Source organism: Topomyia yanbarensis, chromosome 2 (assembly GCF_030247195.1).
Source record: "Topomyia yanbarensis strain Yona2022 chromosome 2, ASM3024719v1, whole genome shotgun sequence".
Classification (NCBI taxonomy): Eukaryota; Metazoa; Arthropoda; class Insecta; order Diptera; family Culicidae; genus Topomyia; species Topomyia yanbarensis.
Window position 1 is genome coordinate 360,048,718 of NC_080671.1, and position 16,366 is coordinate 360,065,083.

The 16,366-nt window shown below is 40.4% G+C and overlaps 1 protein-coding gene across 2 annotated transcripts in view; it reads right to left on the minus strand.

Annotated features, from left to right (window-relative positions):
• Positions 1–16,366, minus strand: part of LOC131684355 (E3 SUMO-protein ligase RanBP2-like) — a 40,815-nt gene that overhangs the window by 7,264 nt on the left and 17,185 nt on the right. The window contains exons 3-5 of one of the 2 annotated variants that reach the window (XM_058967163.1): positions 6,236–9,311; positions 4,656–6,178; positions 4,454–4,596 (exon numbers count right to left, since the gene is read on the minus strand). In XM_058967163.1, coding sequence (XP_058823146.1) covers positions 4,454–4,596; positions 4,656–6,178; positions 6,236–9,311 — 4,742 coding nt within the window. Of the gene's footprint in view, positions 1–4,453; positions 4,597–4,655; positions 9,312–16,366 lie in introns of both variants that reach the window. The other variant, XM_058967162.1, reaches the window with a different exon arrangement.

Here is a 16,366-nt window from a genome sequence, read left to right on the forward strand (position 1 = left end):
GAAAGCTAGTGTAACCAAAAGCCTTTATATTCAAAAATCTGCAAATATCTGCAACCAAACTAAAAAATCTGCATATATCTGCAACCAAACGGAAAAATCTGCAAATAGCTGCGTCACCGAAAAAATCTGCAGCTTAAATTACAAGTCTGCGAATTTGCAGACTTGTCTGCAAATCTGGCATCTTTGGTTGAGAAACGCTGTCCGTACATCCATTTGATGTACATGCCATTTTTCCTGGTTCGCTATCGCTAAAAACGCTCGAATCGTATCTAACTTGGCAACTGGAGAATACGTTTCAGAATAATCGAATCCGCGTCTTTGAGAAAAACCACGCGCCACTAGACGAGCCTTGTAACGGTCACTCTTGCCATCGTCAGATCTCTTAACTTTAAACACCCACTTACATGAGATCGGCTTTCTTCCTTCTGGCAGCTTCATTAATGTCCAGGTGTCATTTTTCATTGAAGAATCCATTTCTTCGCGAACAGCTTGCTTCCACTGTGGCCAATCTTCTCGCACTTTCAGTTCGTTAATTGAATTTGGTAAATTTTCCACTAAGTTTATGGCATTTAGGGCGAATCCAGTATAGTTCAATTCGTAATCGCTATGCCACCTCGGAGCTGTCCGTTTCTTTTGTGATCTTTGTTCATCATAAGCAATTTCTTCTACGGCTTCCGAATCCGTTTGCTCGGCTGCGCTATCGAATCTATCTTCCTCTGTTTCCTCGACATCAGAATCCATCTCTGTTAAATCATTTTGTACACTTTCGTCGCCTGCATTCGATGGCTCTCCGGTGTGTTGTGGTGGAATCAAAAATTGTTCACTTCCAAAACCTTCACTCACTTGCTGAACATTTCTTTCTTCCTTGAAAATAACATCACGAGCCGTAACGATTTCCTTTCTCTCGGGATTCCAAATGCGATAGCCATTTGCACTATATCCGACGAATGTTCCGCGCCACGATTTCGCGTCGAGTTTCTTTCGACACTCTTTCGGAATGTGCACATACACATTTGCACCGAACACGCGAAGTCTCTTCACATTCGGCTTTTGTTCATTCCAAATCTCAAACGGAGTCTTATTAGAATTAATAACTCTAGCTGGGCTACGATTAGTTAGGAACGCTGCGGTTTGGATTGCCGGGCCCCATAACTTTTTATTAACTCTACTGTCTTCGAGCATAGAACGCGTTTTCTCAACCAGCGTTCGATTCATACGTTCGCTTGCACCGTTCTGTTCAGGCGTGTATGGTATTGTCCACTCAATCACGATACCCTTTTGCTTGCAAAAATCAGTGAACGCACTATTTTTATACTCTCCACCATTATCGCAACGGAACCGACTGATACCTCTGCCAAACTTAGCACTCGCGATTGCTTCGTATTCTCGAAATTTTTCGACAACTTCGTTCTTTGAACGCATCAAGAAAACGACAACGAATCGGCTCCAATCGTCAATGAAAGAAACAAAATATTTTTCACCGTTTATGCTCACCGGAGTAACTGGGCCACAGACGTCCGAATGCACCAGTTCCAAAACACCTTTGGTTCGTCTGCCCTCGTGCGCGGGGAAGGGTTCACGAGTCTGCTTCCCGGCAATGCACGACTCACACACAGTAACGGTATCACTCTTTTTCACGGTTTTGCAATCTAGTCCTACGACCATATTATTGCGAGAAAGTATTGACAAGTTCTTCGCACTTAAATGGCCATACCGACGGTGCCAAAGTTCTAACTCTTTGGGAATCTGGCCGCAAAAATACAACGATGATTTTTCTGTATTCTCACTTATTCGGCAAAAGCTCATTTCATACAACTTTTCGCGCCGCGAGCCAACAGCGATCAATCTCGAATTTTGCTTAACATACACTTTCCCGTTAGCAAACACAATCTTTAATCCTGCTGTTTCCATCTTCCGCACGGAGAGCAGATTCACTCTTGCATTCGGAATGTACAAAACGTTCTTAAGGGTAATTGGAATGGACTCATTGTTTATGATTGATGTCAATTTCACCTCGCCATGGTACTTTGCGATAATACACTCCCCCGCCTTTGCTATCGCAATTTGCATCGGGTTTTCCATCGGAAATAAACATTCGAACAGACTACGGTCGTTTGTCAGGTGTTCAGACGATCCTGAATCGATGATCCAGTTCACCTTTTGCATTGGTGGACGTTCTTGCGATCAAGCATGGGAAAAATCGCATCGTGAACCGATCGTTCGCGCTTCGCAAGCAAGCTTTCTTCAGTTGTGATGCATTCTGTTAGCTTCGAAAATGATACCTAGCAACCTGTCGTTACGGACACATGCGATTCAAAGCTATAACAACCAACGAAGAAGCACATCAGTTGTGTTTTAATTCTTTCCTTCCCCAACGCGGATGGCTTCGTTCGCGAAGCTCTTCTCGAGCGGTTCGCGGTTTGCATAGGATTTTCATTATACAGTTTTATTTCATTTTCATATTCGCACAATATAATTAATACTTGGCAAACCATATACTATTTTAAAACCAGCTGATAATCATTGGTTTTAAAAATTTACAACAATGCACTGCTAACAAATAGGCCGCAAGGAACTTCAGTAGATCAAATTGCTAGTAGTGTATCACAAAACTACCCATAACGCGATCTGTCAGCAAAAAATACAGTGCAAAAATAGGTACTATGTTTTAATCATGCATGAAGAAACCATTGTGAGCTTCGCGAAGCTACGTGACAAACATTCACGAGCGAAGAATTGACGCTGCTCTTAATTTTTTTAAGCTTCACTTTTGATTCGCAGTTTGCCCATCTAGTGACCTGCTCTGAAGTTATTAGACTTCTCCCTTCATGCGTTGATTATGGTTAATTAGTGAGCACAATATTTTGACTACTTTGTGATCCACAGTTAGCAACAGTCGCGCGAGTGAACGAATTTTCCCATGCTTGCTTGCGATCCACCCATGAAACATACACCATCATCACTCGTTCCGTAATGCGCACCATTTTTCATTGTTCCACTAATCTTATTTTTCATCTCAGGGCACTCGGAAATTTTATGACCTTCTTTGTGACAACCAAAACATTTCCACTTTTTCTTTTGTTTTCCGGCGCTCGAACCGGCGAAAGCGGCATCATCACTTTTAGAGTGCACCAACGTATCAACTTCGGAACTTTTCCGCTTTATTTCTTCGTCTAATAAACGGCACCGTACGAAGTCAAGGGACAAATTTTCTTCCGGCATAGTTTCTAGTGCCGTAACTACCGTTGAGTATTCTGATCCGAGCGTCAGTAGCAAATGACAAACGATGTCAATGTCTTCTAGCACCGCACCCGTTGTCTTGTAGTCTCTCACTACACGATCAAACACAAGAAAATGATCCTGTAGGGATCCACCGTCGTGTCGCAACGAAAGTAATTTCTTTTTCAGATGTAGACGGCTAGCTATACTTTTTCGTTCGAAAATTCGCTGCAGTGCCACCCAAATTGCTCTCGGTGTCGGCTTGTCTTGAATGTATTCAAGATGGCTGTCATGAATTCGTGCAATCAAGAGGGACTTGCAACGACGCTCCTTTTTCCTTCGTTTTTCCGCAGCTTTCTCCTTCAATTCCTTTACGGCAATCGTGTCTTCTTGTTTCACGACGTACTGCTCAACTTCCTCCAGCTCCATCTCTATGCACTCGGCAAGTTCGTGCTCTTCTAGCACAACCTGCATGCGGAACTTCCACGAGGGATAGTTAGTACCGTCGAATTGTGGAACACGCGCCACTTCGGCTTCTCTTTCCATTTCTATATTATAAAAAAAACGATCCCGACACTCGCGAATCCACTGGGCCCATAACCTAATGGGAATTCAGGCAGTGGTAACGGAATTAAATAAAAGAAAACCAACGACTTGGTTGAAAGAACGATATATAATAGTGTTATGTCGTGTAAGTATAAGTAATGAATGACAAAATATTAGGCTTCCGGTATGGAATGACAGTTCACCGTAGAGGGGTCGGTGAATAGGATTTGTAGTGTAAGGGGTAGGAAATTGACATTCCCAACAAAAATGACTGCTCATATGTTAAGGCAAATCAGTTTTAAAATGTATTCACTCGAAATATAATCAGTATCAGGAAATTAAAAACAACGCATTTATTATTGCTTAATGCAGCTTTAACTTCGACTGTTATGCAAATTACGTTGTGATATTACTTAGCAAAATATAGCAAATGTTCGTTATGCCGAATGTCCGTCTTCCAAAAGGTAAAAATAATTATGCCGAATGACCTGCAGGATACTCACTTTTCAAAATTATAACAGATGTGTGTTATGCCAAATGACATGCAGAATGATCACTTTTTAAAATTATGCCAAATGTCCGTTATGCTAAACGTCCATTATGCCAAATGGCCGTATGCCAAATGATTTTATGCCAAATGACCCACTCCCTGATAAATCTTCTCTAAACGTTTGCTTAAAAAACTTACCTTAGCTTGCCACTAGTCCTGTGCTTAAGGATCTTTACATCGCCAATCCCGCGTTCCTTCCACTCCTTATCCATGAAACGATATAGCTTGGCCCTGTGCGAGTAAAGCACATCCTCATCTTCTTCACCAGTTTTTATCTCAACCTTGAAATAATGATATTTTATAATACAAAACTCGATTAAAAACTTCAAAAATAACTCACTTTCTCCGGTAGTGCAATCACTGGAGTGAAGTAAGTGTTATTCTCTTCCTCTGCACACCCATCGCCTTCCTCTGCTTCTCCTTCTGCATTTTCAGATCCGACACTGATCGTTCGGCCGGGACTTTTTGGCTTTCCAGGAGATTTTGGTTTAAAGACAAACTCAAAGGTCTGTTTTTCCGGAGCAGGTAGCATGGAACTATTGATAGGTTTCTCTTCTGCGGCTGTAGCCTCGTTTAAAGTAGAACCAAACGACAAGGTAGGTTTGGGCAATTCAAATCGGAAACTTGATGGGGAGCTTGTTGTAACAGACGCATTTGACACAGCTGGAGCTACCGATGCAGTACCAAAAGAAAATCCCGATCCACCAGTAGATCCAAAACTGAAACCTCCTTTTGAAGGGGTACTCGTAATAACACTTGGTGCAGATATATTGCTTATAGTAGTGGGTGCAGATTTGTTGCTGATAGCATCAGATGCAACTGTTGGAGCTGATGTGCTGAAGGTGAAGCCTCCACCCGGTACAAAGTTAAACTTTGGTGTGTCGCCGTCAGCTTTACCGTCCTTCTTTGGTACTGTTGGATCTTTGGGCGTATCGCACGCCACACAATGTAAATCATCCCCCTTGTTACTAAGATAGCAGCTGCTGCATGACCAAGAGCCTACTTTCGGTTTAAACTGATCGCCGAATCCTTTGGGTTCTTCTTTTTTCGCAGATTCAGCTGGTTTTGTAGTAATTGTAGGAACACCAAAACTAAACTTGGCTGACTCAGTGGCTGGTTGCACTCCAAATTTAAACGTACTTGTCGATTTCGATAAATCCAAAAGATTGGTTTCTTTTTTAGGCGGTACTGTAGAATCTTTAGGACTGGCACAAGAAATGCAATGTAGATCGTCAGCTTTGTTGGACACGTAACAAGCTTCACAGGTCCACATACCAGCCTTCGGTTTAAACATGTCTCCAAAGCCTTTTTGTTCCGTCGGTTTCACCTCTTCTTTGTGTACCCCAGTTTCTGATTTAGAGCTCATAGCCAGCTGAACTTTTTTGATTATGTTATGGAAATCATCTAGAATATCCTTGGTCTTGAAGCGAATGGCAAAGCATTCCAGAGTCAGCTCATTCTCTGAGTAATCATGTCCCACCCAGGTCAATGATTTGTTAATTTCGTTTAGTGAAAACTTTATGTCCTTGGTAATTAACTGATTGCAGCACAACTTCAGTACCTGCTCGCGTCTCATCAGCAACCGCACTGTGTTGCTGTCATCCTTCTTCACTAGTACTCGTATGTTGCCGACACCACGTTCCTTCCACTCTTTTGTTTCCTTGTCCAGTCTGTATATTTTCGCACGATGTTCGTACACACAATCGAAATCTTCTTCGCCGGTCTTCACTTCTATCAAATCCGGAAGTGGGATCACAGGCTTGAAATCCGCTGTTGGAACGAAATCTTCGACCACCTCATCTGCAGTCGTGTTTGAATCTTTTTCCGGTGTTTTCAATACGGTAGGAGGGCAGGTCCCAGTCGCTGGCGAAGAAAGTTTGTTTAAACTGCTGAAGATGTCACTTAATGATTTGTTATTACCGGAGTCGTTGTTAGTCGTAACATTTGTAACAGATTTACCACCCCCGAACGTAAACGAAGCAAACGGGCTTGGCTTACTGGGTTCCTTCTCTGACGCCTCTGGGTGAGCTGCCGGTGTTTGAAGCTTGGGGGCAAAGTTGTTGGTAAATGTGAATCCCTGGAATGAACTTGTCACGCTGGTTGTAGCTGATGTTGTTGATGTGGTAACACTCGTCGAACTACTTAACGAGGAACCAAACAAAGGTTTACTGGTTGTAGTTGTAGCTGCTATATTACCGAAGGTTAAAACCGGAGCCGTATTAACCTTGGCGTTTTGTGTTTCTTTTTGTTTCTTCAGTCGAATAATCTCCTCTTTCGCCTTATTGAATTTGTCGTGAAATTCTTTGGCCGATTCGACCGATGCAAAACGTGCACAGAAAGTTTCCTTTTTTGGTTCCTCATCGGCAAAGTCCATTGCCGCCCACATGTAACACTTATTGTTCTTTTCCATAGGTTTGATTATCAGTTCTGGACTAATCGAGTGATTTGCGGCAATCTTATGAACCTGATCCCGACGCATGACGATTCGATATTTGGTTGGATCGGTTTTGCTCTTCAAAATCTTCAAATCTCCGAGGCCTCGCTCCTTCCACTCTTTATTCACCATACGAAGTAGCTTGGAGCGTCCACAGAATATCGTTTCTTCATTTTCTTCTCCAGTTTTAACTTCGACTTCATCCGGTAGAGCAATGATCGGCTTGAAATCCGGACGAGGATCATACTCTCCGGAAATGTTGCCAACATTTTCGTCCTCATCATCCTCGACCATCTCATTTATTACCGAATTGTTAATACTCTGGCTGAACATGCCAGGGTTGATTGCTGGAACTGTAGCTTTTGGAGCTGGCATTGGATATTTAGTATTTATCGTTTGTTGGCCAACGGGAGATATATTTTCAATGCCCGCACCCACCGATGAAATTACAGATGTGACCGCAGTGGATGTGTTACTCACAACGCTGTGTTTTATGTGTTGTGGGGGAATCGTTACACTGTACGTTGGTTGAGTTGTTCCAATCGATATGTTTGTTGGAAGAGGATCTGAGCTGGTGATTACTACATTGACCGGTGGAGCTTTATCTAGAGGGGTTGGTATGTGCGGAGTGGATGTGGATGGAAGGTTGGAATTGTAAGTCGAGTTCCACGTGTTCAACAAAGTAGGTGTTTGAAGCGCTTGTTCAATAAGTGCAGATCCTTTCGGAGCGGGTACTGTCACTTGTTGATGATGTGGGATAGGGACTGGCGGGAGCGACGGCTGGGTTGGAGTTTGTTGCTGATAATAGGCAGCCGGAGTGGCGGGTGCTAGTAGGTTGTTATCCTGATAAGTGTGCATAGGTGAAGCAACTGCACCGATTTGTTGTGCGCGTCCTTGTTGTTGAGCATATTGTTGCATGTACATTGGATATGATGTATTGTAAAACTGCTGGTAGGAATTTTGTTGCTGCATAGCTACTGCCGCAGCTGCAGCGGCTGCGGCTTGATGATTAGACATTCGAGAGTGACCTGGTGGCAGGTTTGGTGTTAATTGCTGTTGAAGAGTCGGGTTGTAAGCCGATTGGTTTACATAGGAAGGGTTTTGCAGCTCATCCAGCATGTACAAATCATTGAAGACGGAAGCAGCAGTAGTCGCGTCATCATCAGTTGGTTTTTTGTAAATATTATCCTCAATTTTGACCAATCTTTCTTGGATATCTCCAACGTCATTTCTAATGTTTAGAACATCCTCTTTAACAAAATTCAGTGTTTCCATCATTTTTCTGATTAAACTTTCTAGTTCATTTGTCTTCGCGACTACTTCTCGTTCCGACCTGTTTAGGCCAGTATTGGCCGATGAACTGAACGACTGAAAATGGTCGCTATCGTCAGCACCAGCCGCTCCAAAGCCATTAATGGAACTATTGAAGCTCCCGTCTAACGATTCGTTCAACTGCAAACGTTTCATCTCGCTGTTGACCACATAGTGCAAAGGATGACTCTTCTCTATGTACGGAAGTTCCAAGTATTTCTGAGTTTGTTTAATGCAATCTCGTGCTCTTTCAGTGTAGAATTTCTTTGTCTTAAGTGGAGTTTTATTTGACTCATCTAACTTTTTGAATGCCTCGGCTCGATAATAGGCAGCAAAAGGAAGTGGGATGCCTCCAAAATCGTGTGTGAATTCCTCATAGCGCCCATGTTTGAAGTACACTCCAGCCAAGTAAGTCAGAGCGTTCTCAGCTAGTTTTACCGCTTCCTGATTACACTCATATGAATCAATGCCATGCTTGAAGAAAATATTCGTATTGCTGAACGACGCCTCATTTCGAATTTTCCACAGCAAAACGCCCGACTTATAAACACTTTCCGCTCTCAGTTCTAATTGCCGTCGTTCTTCGGGCAGAACCGTTGCACTACCTCTTTTGGCTAGAATTTTACCCAATTTCAGCAGCACAATTACATCGGTGATTGGAGTTCCTGTGCCACGTACAGCTTGTAAACCATGCTGCAACAGTTGTTTGTTCAAAGGTAATCCCTCCATATTGGTATTTCTGAACACTGAACAAGCCGCATTCCACCAATCCACCTTGTCTTCCTCGCACAATCCCGGAATCATGTTCGGCCCGGGCAAAATGAGAGGTCTGCCAGTGTTTACCTTATCCTGATACTTTCGTTCTCCATCTAAACAACTTTTGGCTACCAAAATCGAACAATACAGGAACGAGTCCACATCTAGCTGATTCAACGTTTCGACGTTACAATTGTCTAAATTGTTGGTAGACAGTGTCAACCCACTGAAAGATTTGCATTTCAACTCTGACAAATCGTCTAACCCTAGCCCTAAGTAGACCTGGTACGGTAACGACGAAGGAAACAGATACTGAGCAATCTCCAAATACATCTGCAGGTGCTCACGTTTCGGAAGTGTGTACTCTGGTTCTCCGACGGACGTGCTCTGCATGAAGTATGACAATGATATTTTGGATGTTTGATCACCGTTGTTGCTGTATAGCGAACGGAAAATGATCTTCTTCCAGTTGATGTCCGAGCAAAATTGACGGACCTGCAAAAGAAACAAAATAGGCGTCAATACGGCAGAAAGAATAATAAGGGTTGAAGTTCTTATTCCAACTACTATGAATGAAATAATAACTAAATAACTTCCCTCGACCTCCTCGAAATGAATAGGAAACTTTGGAGGTGGAGGAGTTCTTATAAGAGGATCTGGACTCAGGTGTGGTGCTTGCAAAACTTATGGGAATATTTGACTACGTCGTCAAAGTTCATCGATGGTCGATCGATCAAAATATCCAACTAGATATTGGAAAAACGACTTGAGAACATACCTTTATTCAATTAAATTTTTATTCAATTAACCAATTTCATTTTTCATGTTTGCAATGTAGTTTTAAAAACTTGTTTAATTCTTTTGTTTATTTGTCTATTTGGTGGACCTTCACCAACAGACCCCTTGGCATCAATAGTGGTTGCTTAAACTAGTTACATTTCAGAATTGACAATATTTTTGCTTTTATCGAATTCCTCGTCATGTTGAAGTCAAAAGCCGTCGCTACTCTGTTAAAAATAAGCTGAAGGCCGGTAACAGCGCTCTGGTGACCATAGTTGATTCTCCTGAACAGAACTCACAGAACAGAGTATTATTTTGTAGAGCTCAAACGTGGGCCTGAAGATCCAGGCGTCCGAAGATTGTAGGACAATCCACCCTGGCAGACAGTAAGTCCGAGACGAACATGGCTCGAGAGCGGTCCCTCTGGATGCGTAGTGTCGAGCTGTTTTAACTGACAACGGTTTTCGTAGCTCGACAGCTGAAATCTGTTTTGTCACGGAAGATGGCAGAGTGCAAGGAGTATGAACCGACGTTGGACGGCCTCGATTCTGTCAACGCCGTTCTGGTAGTACGGATTCCAAACAGCAGAACAAGATTCTAGTGTAAAGCAAACCAGCGCGCAATAGTGATTTTAAACAGAAAACGTCCCTAAAGTTTATCGCAAATCGGAAGATGAACCTAAACTGTCTTGATACCTTATCCACGATGTGGTAATGCTTTTTTGTAGTTGGATTTTGATTTATCTGGAAGGAGCATGTGTACTAAGGGCAAGAACGTTCGTTCAATGCTCAATGTTCCGATTGACCTGCGATCAACTCGTATGCCCGGTTTATTCGGATATAGGACTCCTTCTTTAAAACATGAGCAGCTCTTTGAATATGTATGCCAAATAGCCCTTGGAATGAAACTTGTTATCCACCCGTCTGACCGGTTTTCTCAAACCTAGGGGTTGATTTATTATTTCCAGCACACTATGGAATAGCTGGAACAAAAAATTGGCTAAAATAGGAAAAACATATTCGAACTAACATATTAAAGATTTTTTATAACATTCTTCGATGTTTGTTGCATCATGTACCATTGAAATTTCAAGGGGGTCCTCTACTCTCGAGGCATAAAATTGAGATGTTTGTTGGGAATAAATTGCGAAAGATCTACTGAATGGACCTTGATTTTTACATTTCTTATAAAAGAAATGTATAGAATTCGCTCAAACTTTCAAGATTTTTTCCGAGGCCCGGAGGGCCGAGTCTTATATACCAATCGACTCAGTTCGACGATTTGAGACAATGTCTGTGTGTGTGTATGTAACGGACAAATTCTCATTCGTGTTTCTCAGCAATGGCTGAACCGATCTTATCCAACTTATCCATTTTAAATGAAAGAACTAAAAAACAGCAAGAACGCTATTAATTTGTTTTTTGATTCTAATGTTTAGTTTCCAAGATATGAATGCTTGAATGTGTAAAAATGGCGTTTTTTGCAGTCTTTTTAAATTATCTGCCGAAATTGATAACATATATTAACACTTTATATGTTTTTAGACAGCTTTAACAAATACCTTTCGAACAAGCTAATCGAACTATTATCAAAAGAGATATTTAACATTAAATGCGGACGAAAGATTTTTATCATTTCCCATTGCCAGAAATATGACCAAAACATGTAATCTATTATTAACGCCAAACGGCTTATTTTAGGTCAATAGTATCTTCGGAGAATATAATGGAGGCAATACGCCCTTTGTTTTGGTATTGTGCTTTTACTGATTAATCTCTCTATGAGTGAGATATTTTCACAAATTTTCTTGGAAGTGATTATATCGAAATAATGCCTTCAGCAAATTTGTAGCTCTTACTTTTGCGATTAACTTTACTGAAGACTTCAGATATCTATTTTGAATACTTTAAAAGTTATGGCTTGTTGTTTGTGGATTACCTTTTGACACCTATTTATTGTTCAATACAGTAATAATCCATTGAAATAAGCCAAACATTATTACGATAAAACGAATTTTGTATTTCATTTTTCTATCTACAACCGCCTGAAATAATCACCCAACTAGACATGTGCGCCGATGTATTTTTGATCGGCGGCGGCGTAAGCGACATTTTTGACCGGCGGCGGCGGCGTTGGCGGCGTCACGCCGTTGGACCTAACCGGCGGCGGCGCGCCGGCGTATGTCGGCGTGTGAATATTGATGCCTATGTAATTAAAAAAATTCTTGGCAGTACAATTCCTTTCCCAAATTTTCGGTTTCTTTTGTAAGGGACTTCGCAGCATACAGCCACATACAAACTGACCTGACAGATTGAAGAGAATTCTGAAAAAAGTCATCGCCCACGGTATACTGGCGACATCTGTTGAATACATTGCACAAAAGGTGATTCTTGCAACCATGTCTAATGATTCTTTTTCAACCGCAGCTCTAACAGTACCCACCCTGCTAGCCAAATCATAAATGGAAGGCGGGATTATTTTTACAGTTGTCAAATTTAAAGAGCTAAATAGAAAAATCGTCGATGTCGCATACTACGACTTCCCATGGAATAATGGTTGCAATGGGCAAATTTAAAGAATGCAGAGTAACGACTGCAAATCTACGTCCCATCATAATCATTTATTGTTCTATATTTAGGAAATTGAGCAATGGTAAAATAGTTTTTGTTTTGTTTGAGGAAATCAATTCCTGTTAACGTTTCATTGTTTTTTGTTTCTATTTAGTATTCTGTGCCATCGCTCTTTAGAATCCTGCAGACATCAGGTACCATAACACGAGGCGTTAATAATGGCATTACTGCGCAGAAATGTCACTTTTAATGATCGTGTAAGGACACTTATTACACTACTTCATTTTTCAGGCTGGCGTTTACTTTTACTTCTTGTAAGTATAAAATCGCCCCGATGATAAGGCATACAATTCCGTGGCACCTTATTTCCTTTCAACGGAAGATTTGTTTCTAAACATGTCTGATTAACAATTGTCTGAGCGTATCTTTAGTTTTCGCAGCTCCTCCCCCCGCCAATTTCTCTATCAGTTCCGATTAGATTCGATACACCGAATCAATTAAATTAGTAACATCTTATTATGTTCTTACTCACCGATCGGCATCCTGTAGTAACCTATGAAATGATTTTGAACAACTCTGCCTTGGGCACTTCGACAAGAATGCATTTCGCATTTCCGGCCCATTTTGTTTGTTTTGGTTTGCATGAGATTAAAAAGGCGGTAACATTTTCGGGTTGGTACGGAAACTAATGTCGCTTTTGTTTGAAGCGAAACTGAGTCAGCTTTAACCCCAACTGGTGTCAAAATGTATAAGCTGACAGCACTTGGGGTTAGAACCTGACTCAATTCCGGGGTCAAGCAAAAACGCTATTAGTAACGCATTTAGCTCTGTGTCAAAATTACAGACACTTTATACACAGACTAGCGAAGTGTTCAAAATTATGATGAAAATTCATATCGTATTGCGTCTATTTGTCTGTGATACCGGGCTGGTGCAACTGACACTGAAAATCTTTCCGAAGTTAGGCTCAACCACACGACGGTTAATTTATGAGACCAGAAGTCTTACCCTCTGCATAGCCACTTCAGTGCACCAGCATCGCGAAAAGTTAAGATCATTCTGCCCAACAATTTTTTGAGAAAAACATTGAGGTCACGATTTAATCAATGAACTTCGTATTGAAAACAATTTTTGTGTTTTCACAAAACTAGTGCACACAAAAAAAGAAACAAAAATAGCGTTATACTCTAATGTAAAGTTACTGTGGTTGTGTCTGAATAAGTTTACTATTTTTATGATTCTAATTCATAATTTGAGGATACACAGATTTGTATTAACTTTATCAACTAAAATAGACCACAAATTCTCTTCGTGGTATCGTGATATTTTAGTGCTGATTTTTTACACAGAGTTACGTGTCTAAGAGTTTTCTTAATATTTCACGGACATTTTGGCTATGTAATGTATTTTTGGTGCTCAGTACAGTTTCATTTTGTTACGAACATTACACTGAATCTTAACAAGAAAATAACAATCATTGTATCTAATGCTCGCGCCTATTAGACTGATCGCTAGCAGTTGTACACAACAGATCACGTAGAAATTTCAAGACCAGAAAGCAGGGTGGCATTCGGAAGCGCACAAGAAACAGTTCTCGAATCCATGAATAGTCTGAGTTACTTGAAATTGTTTACGTAAATATATTAAGATCATGCAGAAAATTAATTACTTCGTGAACTATACCATGACCTGTTTGCTAGGAATCAAGCACAAAACCGCAAATTTTATTAACTATAGCTTGAAAGCCGAAGTGTTTTTTGAATTTGAATTTAAACTTATGTGCTCGGAATCATATCCAGTTCACGAAGCAAGAATGGATCCATGAATAATATTCCGAGTGTCGTGTAATGGTTATCGAGAAAATATCAAGGCTATTTTAATTTTGTATTCCAAATGAAAACCACTAATGAATAATAATGAATAATGATCAAGATGTGATAAAACATGAATCAGTTAACGTCGTATATTCCGTACATAGATAATGTTACTAGATTTGTGGATAAAATTATGAGTCAACAATTGAATTATCGGCGTGGGAAAAATGCATCGGCGGCGCGCCGCCGGTCTACCGTTCGGCGTCGGCGTACGTTAAAAACTACCGGCGGCGGCGGCGTGGCGCGGCGGCGCACAGGTCTACACCCAACACTTCCAAGTTGTCTGGAAGGAACTTGATAACTTATCAGTGCAAAAATGTTCATTTGTACGAACCTTCTGACTGCAATTTTTCTAACTTATAACCATCGGATCGATCTGAAACATATCGGAAAATGAAAGCGAAGTAAATAACTCCAAGCAACAGCGTAGCCAAGAGAAGGTTTTGGGGTTTAACACCATACAACTCCCCCCCACCACACAAAAAATGGATTGAAGTAGAAAATTTATTGATGCTGACTGATTTAATTCAATATTACAATAACAATTATCTGATCCGTACATTGATAACCTGTTGTTGTAAACATCATGAGGACTTTTGATAAATTGTCGAAATGGGGTGCTGATATGTAACTGATCTATTGGTCTTGATTTCACAGTTGTCTAATAGCATCAATATCAAATTCCTGCCTGAAAACATTCCAATAGAAAATTCCAGAGTTCTGTAATCAATCATAATCCTCAAATTTCTTTTCAAATTGAGCTCGCTTTTGTAGAGATGTACTGTAATAAGGGTCTTTATTTAATAGAAAGCGAAGTTAAAATTGATTTAATGTCTATGAAACATAGAACTGCTAACCAAAAAAATGCATAAATTTCAACATTTGCTAAAAATGCTTTTGCCTTTCTCATTCACTCTAAAATTCGTCAATCTAATGCCGACCGGGAGGGCCGAGTGTCATATGCCAATCGACTCAGTTTGTCGAGATCGGAAAATATCTGTGTGTGTATGTGTGTGTATATGTGGAAAAAATTGTGACCTCTGTTAATCAGAGATGGCTGGATCGATTTGCACAAAGTTAGTCTCAAATGAAAGGTACAACCTTCCCATCGGCTGTTATTGAATTTTTTATTGATTGGACTTCCGGTTCCGGAGTTACGAGTTGAAGAGTGCAATCACACAGAAAATTGCCATATAAACTGAAATGAAAATTTTTCAAAATCAGATTTGTATTTTTGATGCCGAATGACTTTATAATGCATGAAACATTGAGATTTGATGTAAACTCGATAATGTTTGTTTTTTTGGACTTTGTTACATTTTTGTCTTTCTCATATAGAAAGGTTATGCAATCACTCTAAAATCGTCAATCATACCGGCCCGGAGGGAGTATGCAGTGAGGGGTTGCTACTTTAAAATTAAAACTAGTTTAAAATTTCTTAACAAGTTGAAAATTTTCGGCAGGACCCGGACCTCCCGGATCTTACTATGTGATACTGAAACATCGCTTGAAACCAGCGGCGGTCAAGCGATTTTTCAGTATCACATAGTATCTCAAGATCATGGCTGTCGATCCATTGTACGTATGTGCAAATCGTACTGAACATGTAATATTCATTTCCACCATTGTATTGAACATAACCAGCCATGGAATCGTAGTCTGGACAAATGAGAAAAGCACAATTGCACCACTAGGTGGATTAAAACAGGTTTTTACTTTGGGAATGTGTCGAGTTGAGATGAAAACGTAATTTTATTAATAACGAGGATAACACTTTCCGAATGTAGAGAGAAATTTGTGAAAAATGACGATCTCCATTCGACTCTAGCAGGTTCTGATCGATTTTGATGAGCATTTGATTTTTGTTGTATGAACAATTATATGTATAGGTCAAATGTTCAAAAACAGTAATTTAAGGTCAAGATAACATCATTTTGAAACCGCCAATTTCGGAGGTTTAGTATTTTCGATGAGTTTTACAAACGTTAAACAGCGCATCATTTGATAATATAATTTTGACGGTATATCGTCCATGAAGTATTTATGGTGAATTTTCTCAGGTTAACATTCATGACTCCAATAAAGTCTCAACAAATTCGCTAAAGACATGAACTCTGTTACTATTTTCTGAAAAATTAATTCTGCATAATTTTAAAACTTCAAAAATTACGGTTTCGGATTTATGCCGTTTGGACAGTAAGAGCGATTTTCACCAAGCCCCCACCAATTGTAAAATTGGTATTGTAAAAAAACGTAAGGGCGATACTTCAATGCTGATAGGTGGGTGCGAAAAAGTAAGCAATCGCCAAAGGGACTATATACTATA